The sequence below is a fragment of the Salmo salar genome, chromosome 16 (assembly GCF_965601325.2).
Source record: "Salmo salar chromosome 16, fSalSal1, whole genome shotgun sequence".
Classification (NCBI taxonomy): Eukaryota; Metazoa; Chordata; class Actinopteri; order Salmoniformes; family Salmonidae; genus Salmo; species Salmo salar.
The window spans coordinates 28,035,361-28,051,379 of record NC_138306.1 but is presented as its reverse complement, the minus strand read 5'-3'; the positions used below and the strand labels follow the sequence as shown (position 1 = coordinate 28,051,379).

The following is a 16,019-nucleotide window of genomic DNA, read 5'->3' as shown; positions in this document are numbered from 1 at the left end:
CACACACACACACACACACACACACACACACACACACGAAGATCTCAGCAGAAGCTGTGCCACCTAAGAATTCAAAAAAATTCCTGCCCTTATTTTGTATTCTACTGTATATCTCTCTCCTTCAGACACAAGCATACACTAAACACAAACAAACCTGACATACACAGAAAAATGAGTGTGTATTTTTCTCGCCTTAGAATGGTAGCTTGATGGTTTTTAGGATTTCATTTTCGTTTCTATTCTGCCCGGCACAACCTTATAGTGAGTGACATGGCACAAAACACACATTTTATTTATTAACTCTCTCTCTGACTTCCTTAATTCATCTCTCTTTCCTCCTCTCAGAACACAGAACAATCTCATACTGTAGCCGACACTACTGTAAACACCACAGTGTGGCTTTGATTGAATTGATAGGTTTGGTTTCTGAGCTTTAACTATTATTAATCATTAGTTATAAAAGAGACATGAGTGGTGCCATAATGAAGCTTGGGAGGGGCTGAGTGCAGGGAAAACGGTCACATGTGGCAGTACTGATAAGGGGAGGAACCATTTCAGGGCCATATCACTCAGCTCCCTGCCTAGCAAAAAATATATAATGTTTAGCTAAGGAGGAGATTCCACCCAAAGTGGGGTATGTATACTACCACGGGTGAAACCATGTCTTTGTCTAATGCAGCTGTACTGACCCTCTGGGAAGAATAAACTTGGTTTAAGCTTTCACAGTGTCCGTCGAGTTCTGTCTCTAATAATAGAACCTAACAGAATGAATCTCTAGGCAAATGGATGTCCTTCTGTTCATCCTTACTCATAGTAGAGGAACAAACTAGTAGCAGCATGTTGTTCTGCATATTGTTTGTCAGGCAAATCCAGCAGGACTTAAATTACATTTTGACGTTGAGTTCTTCTTCTTCTTGTGTTTGGAGGAGAGAAATATGTGCGTGTGCAGGTGTGTGTGCATATGTGCATATGAGAGACAGATAGAAACAGAGGAGTCTGATAATTGGGGAGTGAGAGATTTCAAGCTTTACCTTTATCATTCAAAGGTGTTAAATCACATTTATTTTTATTTTTTACTTACCACACACACAGATTGTACACAAACACATCATTTATTTGAGGAGACTGGGTACCAACTCTGCACAGCTGTACATTAATCTCTGCTCTGGACAGAACAAAAGCTCCCAATGGAAGATTTCCAACTTACTGCAAAGAAAATAGATTAAAAGCCTAGAAGGTAAACACAGATACACACACTTGTGGTGTACTATGGGATCTGGCATCGGACCATCTGTGTGCCTCAAAATAAATAAATCCTCCTTCACTTCATCACCAGAACCACTCCTCCTCCAAAATCCACTCACTGATGTTGGTCCTTTGAGCGTATGTATGGCTGTCTGTGTTCGTGCATGTGTCTTGCTCTGTGTGATCTCATTACTCAAGTAGTCCCCTCTGTTTGTCTGCCATTTGATGTCAATGGCCAATCACAATCATTCTCTAATAAGAGGGTGGCCCTTACTCAAACCACTCCACACATTTCTTGTTAACAAACTATAGTTTTGGCAAGTCTGTTAGGACACCTACTTTGTGCATGACACAAGTATTTTTCCAACAATTGTTTACAGACAGATTATTTCATTTATAATTCATTGTATCACAATTCCAGTGGGTCAGAAGTTTACATACACTAAGTTGACGGTACCTTTAAACAGCTTGGAAAATTCCAGAAAATGATGTCATGGCATTAGAAGCTTCTGATAGGCTAATTGACATAATTTGAGTCAATTGGAGGTGCACCTGTGGATGTATTTCAAGACCTACCTTCAAACTCAGTGCCTCTTTGCTTGACATCATGGGAAAATCTAAAGAAATCAGTCAAGACCTAAAAAAAAAAAATTGTAGACCTCTGCAAGTCTGGTTCATCATTGGGAGCAATTTCCAAACACCTGAAGGTACCACATTCATCTGTACAAACAATAGTACGCAAGTATAAACACCATGGGACCATGCAGCCGTCAACCGCTCAGGAAGGAGACGCGTTCTGTCTCCTAGAGATGAACGTACTTTGGTGCGAAAAGTGAAAATCAATCCCAGAACAACAGCAAAGGACCTTGTGATGATGCTGGAGGAAACAGGTACAAAAGTATCTATATCCACAGTAAAACGAGTCCTATATCGACATAACCTGAAAGGCCGCTCAGCAAGGAAGAAGCCACTGCTCCAAAACCATAAAAAAGCCAGACTACGGTTTGCAACTGCACCGTAGTCTGAGACAAAGATCGTACTTTCTGGAGAAATGTCCTCTGGTCTGATGAAACAAAAATAGAACTGTTTGGCCATAATGACCATTGTTATGTTTGGAGGAAAAAGGGGGAGGCTTGAAGCCGAAGAACACCATCCCAACCGTGAAGCAAGGGGGTGGCAGCATCATGTTGTGGGGGTGCTTTGATGCAGAAGGGACTGGTCCACTTCACAAAATAGATTGCATCATGAGGAAGGAAAACGTTGTGGATATATTGAAGCAACATCTCAAGACATCAGTCAGGAAGTTAAAGCTTGGTCGCAAATGGATCTTCCAAATGGGCAATGACCCCAAGCATACTTCCAAAGTTGTGGCAAAATGGCTTAAGGACAACACAGTCAAGGTATTGGAGCGGCCATCACAAAGCCCTGACCTCAATCCTATAGAACATTTGTGGGCAGAACTGAAAAAGCGTGTGTGAGCAAGGAGGCCTACAAACCTGACTCAGTTACACCAGCTCTGTCAGGAGGAATGGGACAAAATTCACCCAACTTATTGTGGGAAGCTTGTGGAAGGCTACCTGAAACATTTGACCCAAGTTAAACAATTTAAAGGCAATGCTACCAAATACTAATTGAGTGTATGTAAACTTCTGACCCCCTGGGAATGTGATGAAAGAAATGAAAGCTGAAATAAATCTCTCTCTACTATTATTCTGACATTTCACATTCTTAAAATAAAGCGGTGATGCTAAGTGACCTAAAACAGGGAACTTTTACTAGAATTAAATGTCAGGAATTGTGAAAAACTGAGTTTAAATGTAGTTGGCTAAGGTGTATGTAAACTTACAACTTCAACTGTATGTCTATCAGAGCTGTATGTTAGCTGCATGAATAGACCGTTTGGAATTTATAACTCATTAATATTTCTTACAAAAATGAGAAGTGTTTTAATTTAGTCAATTTTAGTTTGAAAGGCATATTGTTGACATTAGCCCTCTGATTACAGTGAAGGGCAAGACACACAGCTCTGTTCTGGACCAGCTGCAGCTTTCCAAGGTTTTTCATTGCAAGACCTGACCATATATTCAGGAAAAAGTAAAAATAATCTCTTTATCATAGACAGACCTCTCACCATCTTTACAACAATTGAATCAATATGCCTTGACTATGACAATTTACAGTCCAACATGTTAAGTCTGCTCAACTTGCTCAACAGCCAACATTCATTACCAGATCCAGCTGAGGTTTAACATTTATGGAGTGATTTGTACCAAATACTTTGCTCTTAGTCTTCAATATATTCAGGACTAGTTCATTACTCGCCACCCATTTTGAAACTGAGTGCAACTCTTTGTTTAGAGAGTTGCAGTGATTTCACAAGCTGTGGCCGCTGACGTGTATGAGGTTGAATCTTCCGCATATATAGACACACAGGCCTGGTTTAAGGCTAGTGGTAGATAATTAGTAAAAATAGAAAACACTAATAGGGATAGTTCAATCAAAAAAGTTTTTCTGATGTCAAAAGTGGTGTAATGTTGAGATGAGTCAATGTGCCACTCTGCTGTGTTGCTATCCTGCTCTCCTGGTGAAGAACTACAGCATCAGAACATTAAACTGAAAATCAGCAACAGTTTGGAACCAGAAGGAAAAACGGACAAGATTGAGGATTTTTTATTTGCTGTGCAGTTCAATCTCCTGGTGGTGATTGCTCAATGAGAGCTTTACACACACGGTATTCTGCGTGTTTCTACTTAAAATACACTCTTGCCTAGACAGCGTTTCCCCCACTTTTTTAATTTAGTCAAATATAAAGCTTTGCAATCAAAGCCTAAGCACTGGTGGGGGTTTAGTTAAAATAATTAAAAAGCTGGAGAGCACTGAGCGAGAGACAGGAATAGGCAGCTTTCAGAAAGAGAGAGCTCCAGCAAAACAAATCCAGCAAATTTGTTTGCTGCTTGAAAAATAAAGAGATTAGACGCAATGGATGTGTCTGAAAATGTTACTAGCTGTCATACCCTTGCTTCCTCTATCCTGGTTTTCTAAATTCCTCTCAAAGCACATTGGAGGAGAGGATCCAGGAGGTTATTCTCTCTGACCTACTCCTCCAATGAGATTCGAGACGGCTTGTAACATTTTTAGAGACAGCCAATTGATTCAGCTTTCTGACTCCCTGCTGTCCTCTCTTGGTTTTGATAAAGCAATTTGTTCTTCTCTAAAGGTGACTACTACCTTTTCTGTCCACTAACCAGCCCTCAAAGGCTACAAGGGAGTTTACCAAAAAGTAATAACATATCAAACCATTAATAATCCACAAAATTCAACACAATACATAATTTAATTCTGTGCATTGTTTACTTTACTTTAGATCTGCATAAATGATCTCCACCAGCTCATCTCAAGTTGAGATACATCATGCTGTTACTGTAAGTAACACAGTTGCTTTTTGCATTTCAGATCAGATCAGAAAATGTTACTCATTGTTATTTTCCTTTTAAAGTTTTACATTTACATAAAAATGAGTCATCAAATTTGATTCTTGATGACAATAACACTTATTTCTGTAATTTCTTTAGTGTCCTTTTTTTAACGTATCAGATTTACAGTAAATTATGATGATTTTTTTGGTATGTGAAGATTGGACACATGTAGTGTTAAGGCAAAGGAATTATCTTCACAGATGAATCACAACAACAATAGAACCCAGGATAAAGGGGTTCAGTAAATGTGGTCTGGACTCTGTAGAGGAGGGTCATTGTGTCAGAGACGCTGTAGAAGGACAGAGTTCCTGCACTGTGGTCCAGGTACACTCCTACTCTGGAGGAGGGCGCGACAGGGATTTTAATCTCTTCTGCAGATTCAATCTCTTCCTTATCAAAGTCCATATTAAATGTCAAACGTGACTCAAATGGTGCCATATTGTGCCTGATAGAGCAGCTATCCGAATTACATACCAAACACCAGGACTTATCATTGTTCCCAAACCAACACTCTGTTCCACCGTGCCTCTTGATCCCTTTATATGAGACCGCTATAGTAATCCCGAACCCAATCCACTCTACCTCCCAGTAGCAGACTCCAGACAGACCCTCTTTACACAGCACCTGGTGCCACACCTGAAATCTTTCTGGATTGTGAGGACGTATGATCTGGCGCTCACGACTGTAGGCCACCTTTGTGTTCTCTTCAGACAGATACAAACGTTGAGTTGGTGTGTTAGGATCCAATGTCAGCTGGCAATAATCTGTGAATATATGAGAGAAAAGCTGTGGTGAAGATGAACTCAAGATGTCAGTGGGTATTGTTGAATAAAAAAAAGTATGTTTTTGTGTGTGTGTTTAACGCACATTTCAAGAACTCTTCTCTGGTCCTGGGCCCAGGAGGTGGGACAATGTGAAGTTCTGACACTATGAAAACAGAGAGAATCCAACATGACTGGTCCATCCAGACTGATCATGCCTAGGGTTGCACATTTTGAGGAATATTCTGGAGGTGGAAACTTTCCGTGGGAATTAACGGGAATATATGGGAATTAACGGAAATATATGCAAATTAATATTAATACCATTGAAATGTAGATCCTTTTTGCATTGGATATATTTACTATATCATATGGAAACAGAAACATAAACCTTTTACCTTATCATAAGTAGACATAATTGCAAATGATTAAATCCTTCCAATAGAAATAAAAAAACAATTTAGTTACGAATTTAACTTTAATTAAATGAGTTGACACTTCACATGGGATTATTTCACTGAACAACAATAGAAAGGGAATTTTGAATGACCCCAATGATCCATCGCATCTCCCAAAAACGTTTTCAACATACATCTGTAAAATAATAGTCTAGAAACTAAAGCTTTGGTTGTTTTCCTCTCAGGCATCCATGTCTTCTCCCTGGACCTCCTCAATGTCCACCTCTTGAACATCAGACTCTGAGGCCTCATCTTCACTGTCACTTTCCAACCTTGTTGAGGATGGCTCATTGTCAGGACCAAAAAGCCTCAAATTTGCCTGGATGGCCACCAATTTTTCAACCCTTCTATTGGTCAGCCTGTTGCGTGCTTTGGTGTGTGTGTTCCCAAACAAGGACCAGTTGCACTCTGAGACTGCTGATGTTGGTGGGATTTGGAGGATGATGGAGGCAACAGGGGGAAGAGCCTCAGATTCCCAAAGTCCCTTCTACCAGGTGGCTGATGAAATATGTTGGCACGACTGCCATATTGCATCTCCATCCCAAAGCCCTTGCTTGGAAGTATACTTCACCAGACTACCAAAAAATCTCTGCCCTCATCCAGGCCAAGGTGGCGAGACACTGTAGTGATGACACCATAGGCCTTGTTGATCTCTGCACCAGACAGGATGCTCTTGCCAGCATACTTGGGGTCCAACATGTACGCTGCGGCGTGTATGGGCTTCAGGCAGAAGTCTTCACGCTTTTTGATGTATTTCAGAACTGCAGTTTCCTCTGCTTGGAGCAACAGTGAAGTGGGCAGGGCAGTACGGATTTCTTCTCTTACATCTGCAAGCAGAGTCTGAACATCAGACAGGATGGCATTGTCTCCCTCAATCTGTGCAATGGCTACTGCTACAGGTTTCAGGAGTTTCAGGCTGCTTACCACTCTCTCCCAAAATACATCATCCAGGAGGATCCTCTGATGGGGCTGTCCATATCGGCAGACTGTGATATGGCCATTTCTTGGAGAGACTCCTTCCCCTCCAGGAGACTGTCAAACATGATGACAACACCACCCCAATGGGTGTTGCTGGGCGGCTTCAATGTGGTGCTCTTATTCTTCTCACTTTGCTTGGTGAGGTAGATTGCTGCTATAACTTGAGGACCCTTCACATACCTAACCATTTCATTGGCTCTCTTGTAGAGTGTATCCATTGTTTTCAGTGCCATGATGTCCTTGAGGAGCAGATTCAATGCATGAGCAGTACAGCCAATGGGTGAGATGTGAGGGCAGGACTCCTCCACTTTAGTCCAAGCAGCCTTCATGTTCGCAGCATTGTCTGTCACCAGTGCAAATACCTTCTGTGGTACAAGGTCATTGATGACTGCCTTCAGCTCATCTGCAATGTAGAGACCGGTGTGTCTGTTGTCCCTTGTGTCTATGCTCTTGAAGAATACTGGTTGAGGGGAGGAGATGATGTAGTTAATTATACCTTGCCCACGAACATTCGACCACCCATCAGAGATGATTGCAATACACTCTGCTTTCTCTATGATTTGCTTGACCTTCACTTGAACTATGTTGAACTCTGCAAATTAGTAGATAGAGCATGTCTGGTTGGAGGGGTGTATGCTGAGTGAAGAACATTCAGAAATCTCTTCCAATACACATTGCCTTTGAGCATCAGAGGTGAACCAGTTGCATACACAGCTCGAGCAAGACATTCCTCAGCCTTTCTCTGACTACGTTCCTCCATTGAGTCAAAAAAACTTCTGATTCCAGAAGAACCATGAGCTATTGCTATTGATAAGGTGTCTGATTCATCATTTTCACCTCGAATAGAAGAGGGACTTTTGTCCGAGGTTGCTTGTTGTGAGCGCTGAGGGAACTTTATGCACTTGGCCAGATGATTCTGCATCTTTGTTGCATTCTTCACATATGATTTGGCACAGTATTTGCAAATGTACACAGTTTTTCATTCTACATTAGCTGCAGTGAAATGTCTCCACACATCAGATAGTGCCTGTGGCACTTTCCTGTAAAGATTAGAAACAAAATGTAAAACAACCCCAAATACAATTCCATGTACAGATAAATAGTTAAGCAGTTAGATTAAACAAGTCCTTTGTAAGATAAATTATTTAAAATGAAACATGTATGGAAACAGGTTAATTAACACTCCTCAGTTAGCATGTGCTACCCACATGCTAGCAAAAACTAACTAGCAGAAATTGTTAAAAGTTAGAAATTATTTAAACCCACTTTGCTGTAGGCTACTATTTACAAGTTAACAAAAAATCATGTATGTCATATAGAATATATTCACCCCATCCAGTATTGTAATCAAAACTTACCTCAATAGCATCTCATTAGTGTGCAAGATCTTGAGAATCAGCTGTACATGTGATGGAAGAGTGCACTGTGCATGAAGAGGTTTGCAATTCCATTGAATTGGGGATAGTTTAACCAAAATATGCCACAATACCTAGAATTGCCTTGTGTATCCCACAAAAAAGGTTCACCGTTATAAGCTAACTTTTTCGATGAATTTAAGCAAAATTCCCCAAATTCCAGGGCTTAACTTCCCATGGCACTACCAGATTCAGTCAACTGCATCCATTTAAGAAACACTCTGGTGAAAATCAAATGCCCTATCTAGAACGTCACCATCGGCAAATTGATTGAATTCCATATTTTAATGTGGTCTAAAAAGAAGTGTCCTTACTTTGTACAGACATCTTAATTATCTCCCCAGCGCAGCTATCTTCAAGTCTGTTTCTTAGCTCAGAGACAGATTTCATAACATCCTCAAAGGAGACGTGATGGTTGATAGTGATGCTGGGTAAGGCCTCAGATCCAGGAGGGACACAGAGAGACTGGAAACTCTAGATTCAAAGACCAGGAAAAAAATAAAATATGATTATTGAGAAACAAATTAGTTTAAAGTTTTATTTTACTCAGTTGTATGTATGGGATACACATGGTATACACCATCCAACAAAATGCTTACTTGTAGGTAGACCAGAGGCTTAGCGCAGTTTCCCCGCCCCCAATAAACTGCTGTTTTGGAATTAATTTCCTGCTATTCGACACATTTTGCCATAAAAAAAAAATGCATATGACGTGTTCATATGATATCTGGTGCTATGGTTTTTGTTGTTGTTTAGGCCCCCCGCCTTGCGGGGTCTGCAGGGGTGTGTGCGAGTGTTCTAAGAAATAAGAAAATATAACAATACCAACATACAGTGAGGGAAAAAAGTATTTGATTCCCTGCTGATTTTGTACGTTTGCTCACTGACAAAGAAATGATCAGTGTATAATTTTAATGGTAGGTTTATTTGAACAGTGAGAGACAGAATAACAACAAAAAAAATCCAGAAAAACGCATGTCAAAAATGTTATAAATTGATTTGCATTTTAATGAGGGAAATAAGTACTTGATCCCTCTGCGAAACATGACTTAGTACTTGGTGGCAAAACACTTGTTGGCAATCACAGAGGTCAGACGTTTCTTGTAGTTGGCCACCAGGTTTGCACACATCTCAGGAGGGATTTTGTCCCACTCCTCTTTGCAGATCTTCTCCAAGTCATTAAAGGTTTCGAGGCTGACGTTTGGCAACTCGAACCTTCAGCTCCCTCCACAGATTTTCTATGGGATTAAGGTCTGGAGACTGGCTAGGCCACTCCAGGACCTTAATGTGCTTCTTCTTGAGCCACTCCTTTGTTGCCTTGGCTGGGTGTTTTGGGTCATTGTCATGCTGGAATACCCATCCACGACCCATTTTCAATGCCCTGGCTGAGGGAAGGAGGTTCTCACCCAAGATTTGACGGTACATGGCCCCGTCCATCGTCCCTTTGATTCGGTGAAGTTGTCCTGTCCCCTTAGCAGAAAAACACCCCCAAAGCATAATGTTTCCACTTCCATGTTTGACGGTGGGGATGGTATTCTTGGGGTCATAGGCAGCATTCCTCCTCCTCCAAACACGGCGAGTTGAGTTGATGCCAAAGAGGTCAATTTTGGTCTCATCTGACCACAACACTTTCACCCAGTTGTCCTCTGAATCATTCAGATGTTTATTGGCAAACTTCAGACGGGAATGTATATGTGCTTTCTTGAGCAGGGGGACCTTGCGGGCGCTACAGGATTTCAGTCCTTCACGGCGTAGTGTGTTACCAATTGTTTTCTTGGTGACTATGGTCCCAGCTGCCTTGAGATCATTGACAAGATTCTCCTGTGTAGTTCTGGGCTGAGTCCTCACCGTTCTCATGATCATTGCAACTCCACGAGGTGATATTTTGCATGGAGCCCCAGCCTTGTGTAGGTCTACAATCTTGTCCCTGACAACCTTGGAGAGCTCTTTGGTCTTGGCTATGGTGGAGAGTTTGGAATCTGATTGATTGATTTTGTGGACAGGTGTCTTTTATACAGGTAACAAACTGAGATTAGGAGCACTCCCTTTAAGACTGTGCTCCTAATCTCAGCTCGTTACCTGTATAAAAGACACCTGGGTGCCAGAAATCTTTCTGATTGAGAGGGTGTCAAATACTTATTTCCCTCATTAAAATGCAAATCAATTTCTAACATTTTTGACATGCGTTTTTCTGGATTTTTTTGTTGTTATTCTGTCTCTCACTGTCCAAATAAACCTACCATTAAAATTATAGACTGATCATTTCTTTGTCAGTGGGCAAACGTACAAAATCAGCAGGGGATCAAATACTTTTCCCCCCCACTGTAAAGTTAATGGCTCAGTAGAACAGAATAAACATTTTAGCATCAGTATAATACAGGAAGGCACAATTTATAGATTCAATTAATTTAATTAAAGATTTCCCTTTAGGAGTGACTCCTACTGCAATGGACAGAGAGGACAGTGATGTCACCTGGAGGAAATGGATGTGATCCTCTGTGTGTGAAAGCTGCTCCAGCTCAGCCTCTCTCCTCTTCAGCTCAGCCACCTCCTGCTCCAGCTGCTTCAGGAGTCCTTCAGCCCGACTTACATTAGCCTTCTCCTGGGCTCTGATAAGCTCCTTCACCTCAGAGTGCCTTCCCTCAATGGAGCGGATCAGTTCATTAAAGATCTTCTCACTGCTCTCAACTGCTGCCTGTGCAGAGCGCTGTTAGGACACACAGAGAGAGGAGAGGTGGGGGGCATTTTAATCAGCCCATTAATTCAGCTCTCACCAGAAATCCAGACAGCCTGTTCCCCACAGTGAGGCTCAGTGTGATGGGAATGTGGCCCTCCATGGGTTCCTCACTGGCTCTAGTTATGCTGGACTTTAGTTTAAGAATAGTAAGTCACTTAGAAAGGACTATCTGCTAAGTGAAAGCATGTAAATGTGACTTGTTTAAGGAAACTAGGAGCATGTCACACGTCACTACTTCACAGGAGCGGCATTCGAACGTAAACATTTATTTTTTATCAAAATTTTTTGGGCAGAAATGCCTTCTGGAACATGTGAACTTTCATTTGCCTTAATAACAAACGTGTATTCCATCCAAAAATACGAATACAATTGTTAAATTACGAGCCTAGTTAGCTTTGCCACAGAAAAAGACAGGAACCTTCCCGCTAGCCATGATTGGCTGAGATAATGGATGGGCTGGAAATGCCGGGAGATGAGTTTAGATTGGTCTGCCATGTACCACGCATATGTTTATAACGTGAGCTGCTCAATATGTGTTGACAGTCCTTTCTACCGTGCTGTTTTTAAAAGATCGACAGATCAGTTGGAAAAAGTGATGGGTTAATTTCTGCACTGGCCACGGTCAGTGTGAACCGGAGTGACTTAACACAACGCTGACAAAACAAGATGTAACGTTAGCTACAAACAAAACGGAGTTAAATGGTTCCAGTCTGCCGTGAAGCAATCATCCATGTAGACTCCATGTAAGAGTCTTGCTACATTTTCAGATATGTTTCTAATTTAGTCAGAAAGTCATTTTTATTGCAAGTTAAAGCGTACTGTTAGTTAGCTAGCAAACATTGCTAATGTTACGTGTATGATCTGTGAGGTAATATTATTTGAATCAGAAAATCCATTTGAATTGCTAGTTATAGCCTAATGTTAGCTAGCTAACACTGAACCTAGTTTGTTAGCTTTAGCTACCTGCAGATTCATACTACATCTATGACAATGTTTGTATTGGTAGTAGTATGAGTTGTGATTATGCTAGTTCATTGTCCACCTAGTAGATGTGGCCGTGGGGGGGGGGGGGGGGGGGGGGGGGGTTATAGCATTTCCTTCACATGACCAATCAATTTAGACAAGTGTGTCAGGTAAGCATCATCTACTAATGATAAAATATTTTATCTGGATACTTTCTGTTTTTGATATTGTTACTATGCAGCTAACCACTTCACTGTACTGTTTACACCTGTATCCTATGCATGTGACAAATAAACTTAGATTTTAGCGTGTGTTTACCACATGGCCTCACATGTGAATCCTTAAAGAGATGGGTGGGGCTAATGCTTAAGAGGGTGTGAACGTTGCTGAACGAGTGTAGACAAAGAAGAGCTCTCCTGTAGGTGTACCAAATTATTCAAAGGACATTTTCTCAAAAGTGGGGTTACAAGTTAATCAACTTTCAAAGCAGAATTACTTTCCCATTGTTCATTAACTGCAGTGTATGATATACCATTTTCTAGCTCTGTCTCTCTACTTTTATCCAATGTAAAAAACACAATTTCAAATGTTGGTACAAAAATGTTTTGCTACATAAGACCGAATCGAGGCGGTTGGTCACAAATGGTCAAAACTCACCTTGAATGACTTCACAGCCTGTCTCACCTCCAGCATCTCCAGTTCTCTCTCTCCTTGATTCTCTGCTTAGATTTCTCCCCCAACTGCCTCTGTAGAGAAACAAATGTCATTTCATTCATTATTTTTCTGTTCTAATAAATGATAGTCAGACTTTATGGCATGTCAATGTCCATGTCTTATGAAGGAAAAGGGTTATGTAGTGTTCTGTGTATGTTTTCCTGTTTTGCAAGTTCATACATGAAATTCGTCCTTGTTCAGATGCAAATATGGTACATAGGGACAATTCGTTTTATTTTGTAATTCTTAATATTTAAGCAAGCGAATTAAGGTTCTTACTTGTTTTTCAGCTATTTCGGCTGCAGCAGAGACTATATCATGGCCTTTATGTTTATCCAACATACACAGATGACAGATACATTGCTGATCTGTCCGGCAGTAAACCTCCAGTAGTTTGTCATGATGAGAGCAGATCTTCTCCTGTAGTTGTGTGGAGGCTTTGACCAGCTTGTGCTTCTTAAAGGCAGGAGATTCATAGTGAGGCTGGAGGTGTGTCTCACAGTAAGAGGCCAGACACACCAGACAGAACTTGACAGCTTTTAATTTTCTCCCAGTGCAGGCGTCACACTCAACATCTCCAGGTCCAGCATAACAGTGAGCAGGAGGAGCAGCTTGGAGTTTTGTCTTCTTTTTTTTCTTTTTAGTATTTTTTTCTGTCAGTGTTTTCACCATTTCAGCCATAACTGTGTTTCTGTTCAGAAAAGGCCTTGGGTTGAAGGTCTGTCTGCACTGGGGGCAGCTGCAGACAAGCTTCTGGTCTTCCTGATCCCAGTAGCCTTTAATACAGACCATACAGTAGCTGTGTCCACAGGGAATAGTCACTGGATCTTTTAGTATCGCCAAACAGATCGAACAACTGATCGAGTCCATGGCTTCTGCCGTTTTGTAACACATAAAAAGCCTGCGCTTCAGAGATATGTTTAGTTTCCTGTTTGCAGAGTAGGAGTGGCTTTCACGGACCTATAACATTTCACTTCCTGGATCTATGAACTCACATCTCAGATACCAGGTATGGCCAGCAGAGGACATGTAAGTAGAGCGCCGTAGCCAGAGAGAGAGAGACTTTCTTCGATGCATTGTAATTGAGATTGTCAACCGTAGAATAACATTTACTAGAACAGCCATGCCCATTCAAATCAACATTCCAGGACAGTTGGACCAGCAGCTATCAACTAAACTGACATTACATGTGCCACATCAGATTGCATATAATTTATTTAAATTATGAAACCAAGAATGCAAACAGTTCATTGTCTATGGCCCTTGCCTAAACTAATATCTAACATTAGAATCAATCCCTTTTAGTGAAATGGACTGAATATTTTAACATGTTGTGCATTCACCAGTAGTTTGTATTACTGTTCTCATAAAATAATGATGTTAAGTGTGTCAGGTTGAAACAGATACAATACAGATAAAAACAAATGAATAAAAATAGCAGTGTGCAGGGGTGGTTGGAAGCTCAAGGGCTTATATGAAAACCACACCACAAAAATAAGTACAATACATAAGTACAAAAATAAAAAAGGTTTGTTAAAACAGATAACAAAATGTACTAATTATAAATGTATAAATGAATTGATCAGTAATCACAACAACAACAAAAACAGTATTTGTTTTGTTTAAATGTGTGTGTGCATGTGAGTGTGTGAGATTAGGCTAAATGGAGGAGATTACTGAGTAGTTTGGTTCATCAGTCTTCTTGAAGTTATTGAGTGATGATGTTTTGGCAATGTGAAGATCAAAATTCCAGAGTATTATACCTCTGTATTTGTCAGAGAATTTACTATGTGAGGTGCAGCAGTGGGGAGGGTTGTCTTGTGTCATATAGATGGACTTCAGAATTAACCTGGAAGTATCCATTGAAGGGTTTAGGTAAACTGCCTAGGAGGTATGAATATTTGTAGAAAGTGCATATTTGCCTATCCCCTCGCCATGAACTGAACTGTATGAACTGTAACTTATCCCATGAACCAAACTGTATGAACTGTAACTTATCCCATGAACTGAATGAACTGTAACTTATCCCATTAACCAAACTGTATGAACTGTAACTTATCCCATGAACTGAATGAACTGTAACTTATCCCATTAACCAAACTGTATGAACTGTAACTTATCCCATGAACTGAACTTTTTGAACTGTAACTTATCCCATGAACTGAACTGTATGAACTGTAACTTATCCCATGAACTGTATCAACTGTAACTTATCCCATGAACTGAACTGTATGAACTGTAACTTATCCCATGAACTGTATCTTATCCCATGAACTGAACTGTATCTTATCCCATGAACTGTATCTTATCCCATGAACTGTATCCACGTTTTTGTAATGTTGTTTGTGATTTACATTGTATGTATTTATGCATTCATAATAATAATAATAATAATTTGCAATATTGGTATTATTGGTCTTACTCATTGCTACAATTAGCTAAGTAAACAATTCAAACCAGTGTTTAGCAAAGCTTGGAGAGAACTTCATTTGGGTGCATCTATTTCTAATTTTGAGAATTAATAAAATGTAATATTTTTCTTGAATAAAATAGATTTTAATCTGAATTGATCCCAACAGCAAATATGTCACCTAACCAATGCAGAGACCATTAATCCAACCCAATCGATAACCTATAAATTAAAGGTAACCTTCATGATCAATACAGTATGCAGATGGGTATACAGCAGTTGTCTGGATTATGTAGCCTAAATAAGGCTGTGTTGCCTCCTTACCTAACAAATCGATTATTCAAGGAAAGCCACTCAAGATATCCTGAGCCATGTTCATCTGTGACCAGCTCCTCCAGAGAGGACAGACATTTTTAAGACAAACTGAGACAAACTGGTAGAATCTACAGTGCCTTCAGAAAGTATTCACACCCCTTGACATTTTCCACATTTGTTTGTTACAGCCTGAATTTAAAATGGATTAAATTGAGATTTTGTGGCACTCGCCTACACAAAATACCCCATAATGTCATTTAAAATGAAATGAAAAGCTGAAATGTCATGAGTCACCTCTTTGTTATGGAAAGCTTAAATCAGTTCAGGAATAAAAATGTGCTTAACAAGTCACATAAGTGGCATGGACTCACTCTGTGTGCAATAATAGTGTTTAACATGATTTTTGAATCATTGAACTACCTCATCTCTGTACCCAACACATACAATTATCTGTAAGGTCCCTCAGTCGAGCAGTGAATTTCAAACACAGATTCATCCACAAAGACCAAGGTTTTCCAATGCCTCGCAAAGGGTAACTATTCTTTTT

The 16,019-nt window shown here is 40.3% G+C and overlaps 1 protein-coding gene across 1 annotated transcript; it reads right to left on the bottom strand.

Annotated features, from left to right (window-relative positions):
• Nucleotides 1-3,899: 3,899 nt before the first annotated feature.
• On the bottom strand, nucleotides 3,900-13,703 carry LOC106573470 (E3 ubiquitin/ISG15 ligase TRIM25). The gene is given in 7 exon segments (XM_014148551.3): nucleotides 3,900-5,485; nucleotides 5,589-5,648; nucleotides 8,648-8,807; nucleotides 10,807-11,040; nucleotides 12,691-12,744; nucleotides 12,747-12,779; nucleotides 13,027-13,703. Coding segments are annotated over 7 exon segments (1,746 nt in total). The 5' UTR covers nucleotides 13,642-13,703; the 3' UTR covers nucleotides 3,900-4,895.
• Between the last annotated feature and the right edge of the window lie 2,316 nt (nucleotides 13,704-16,019).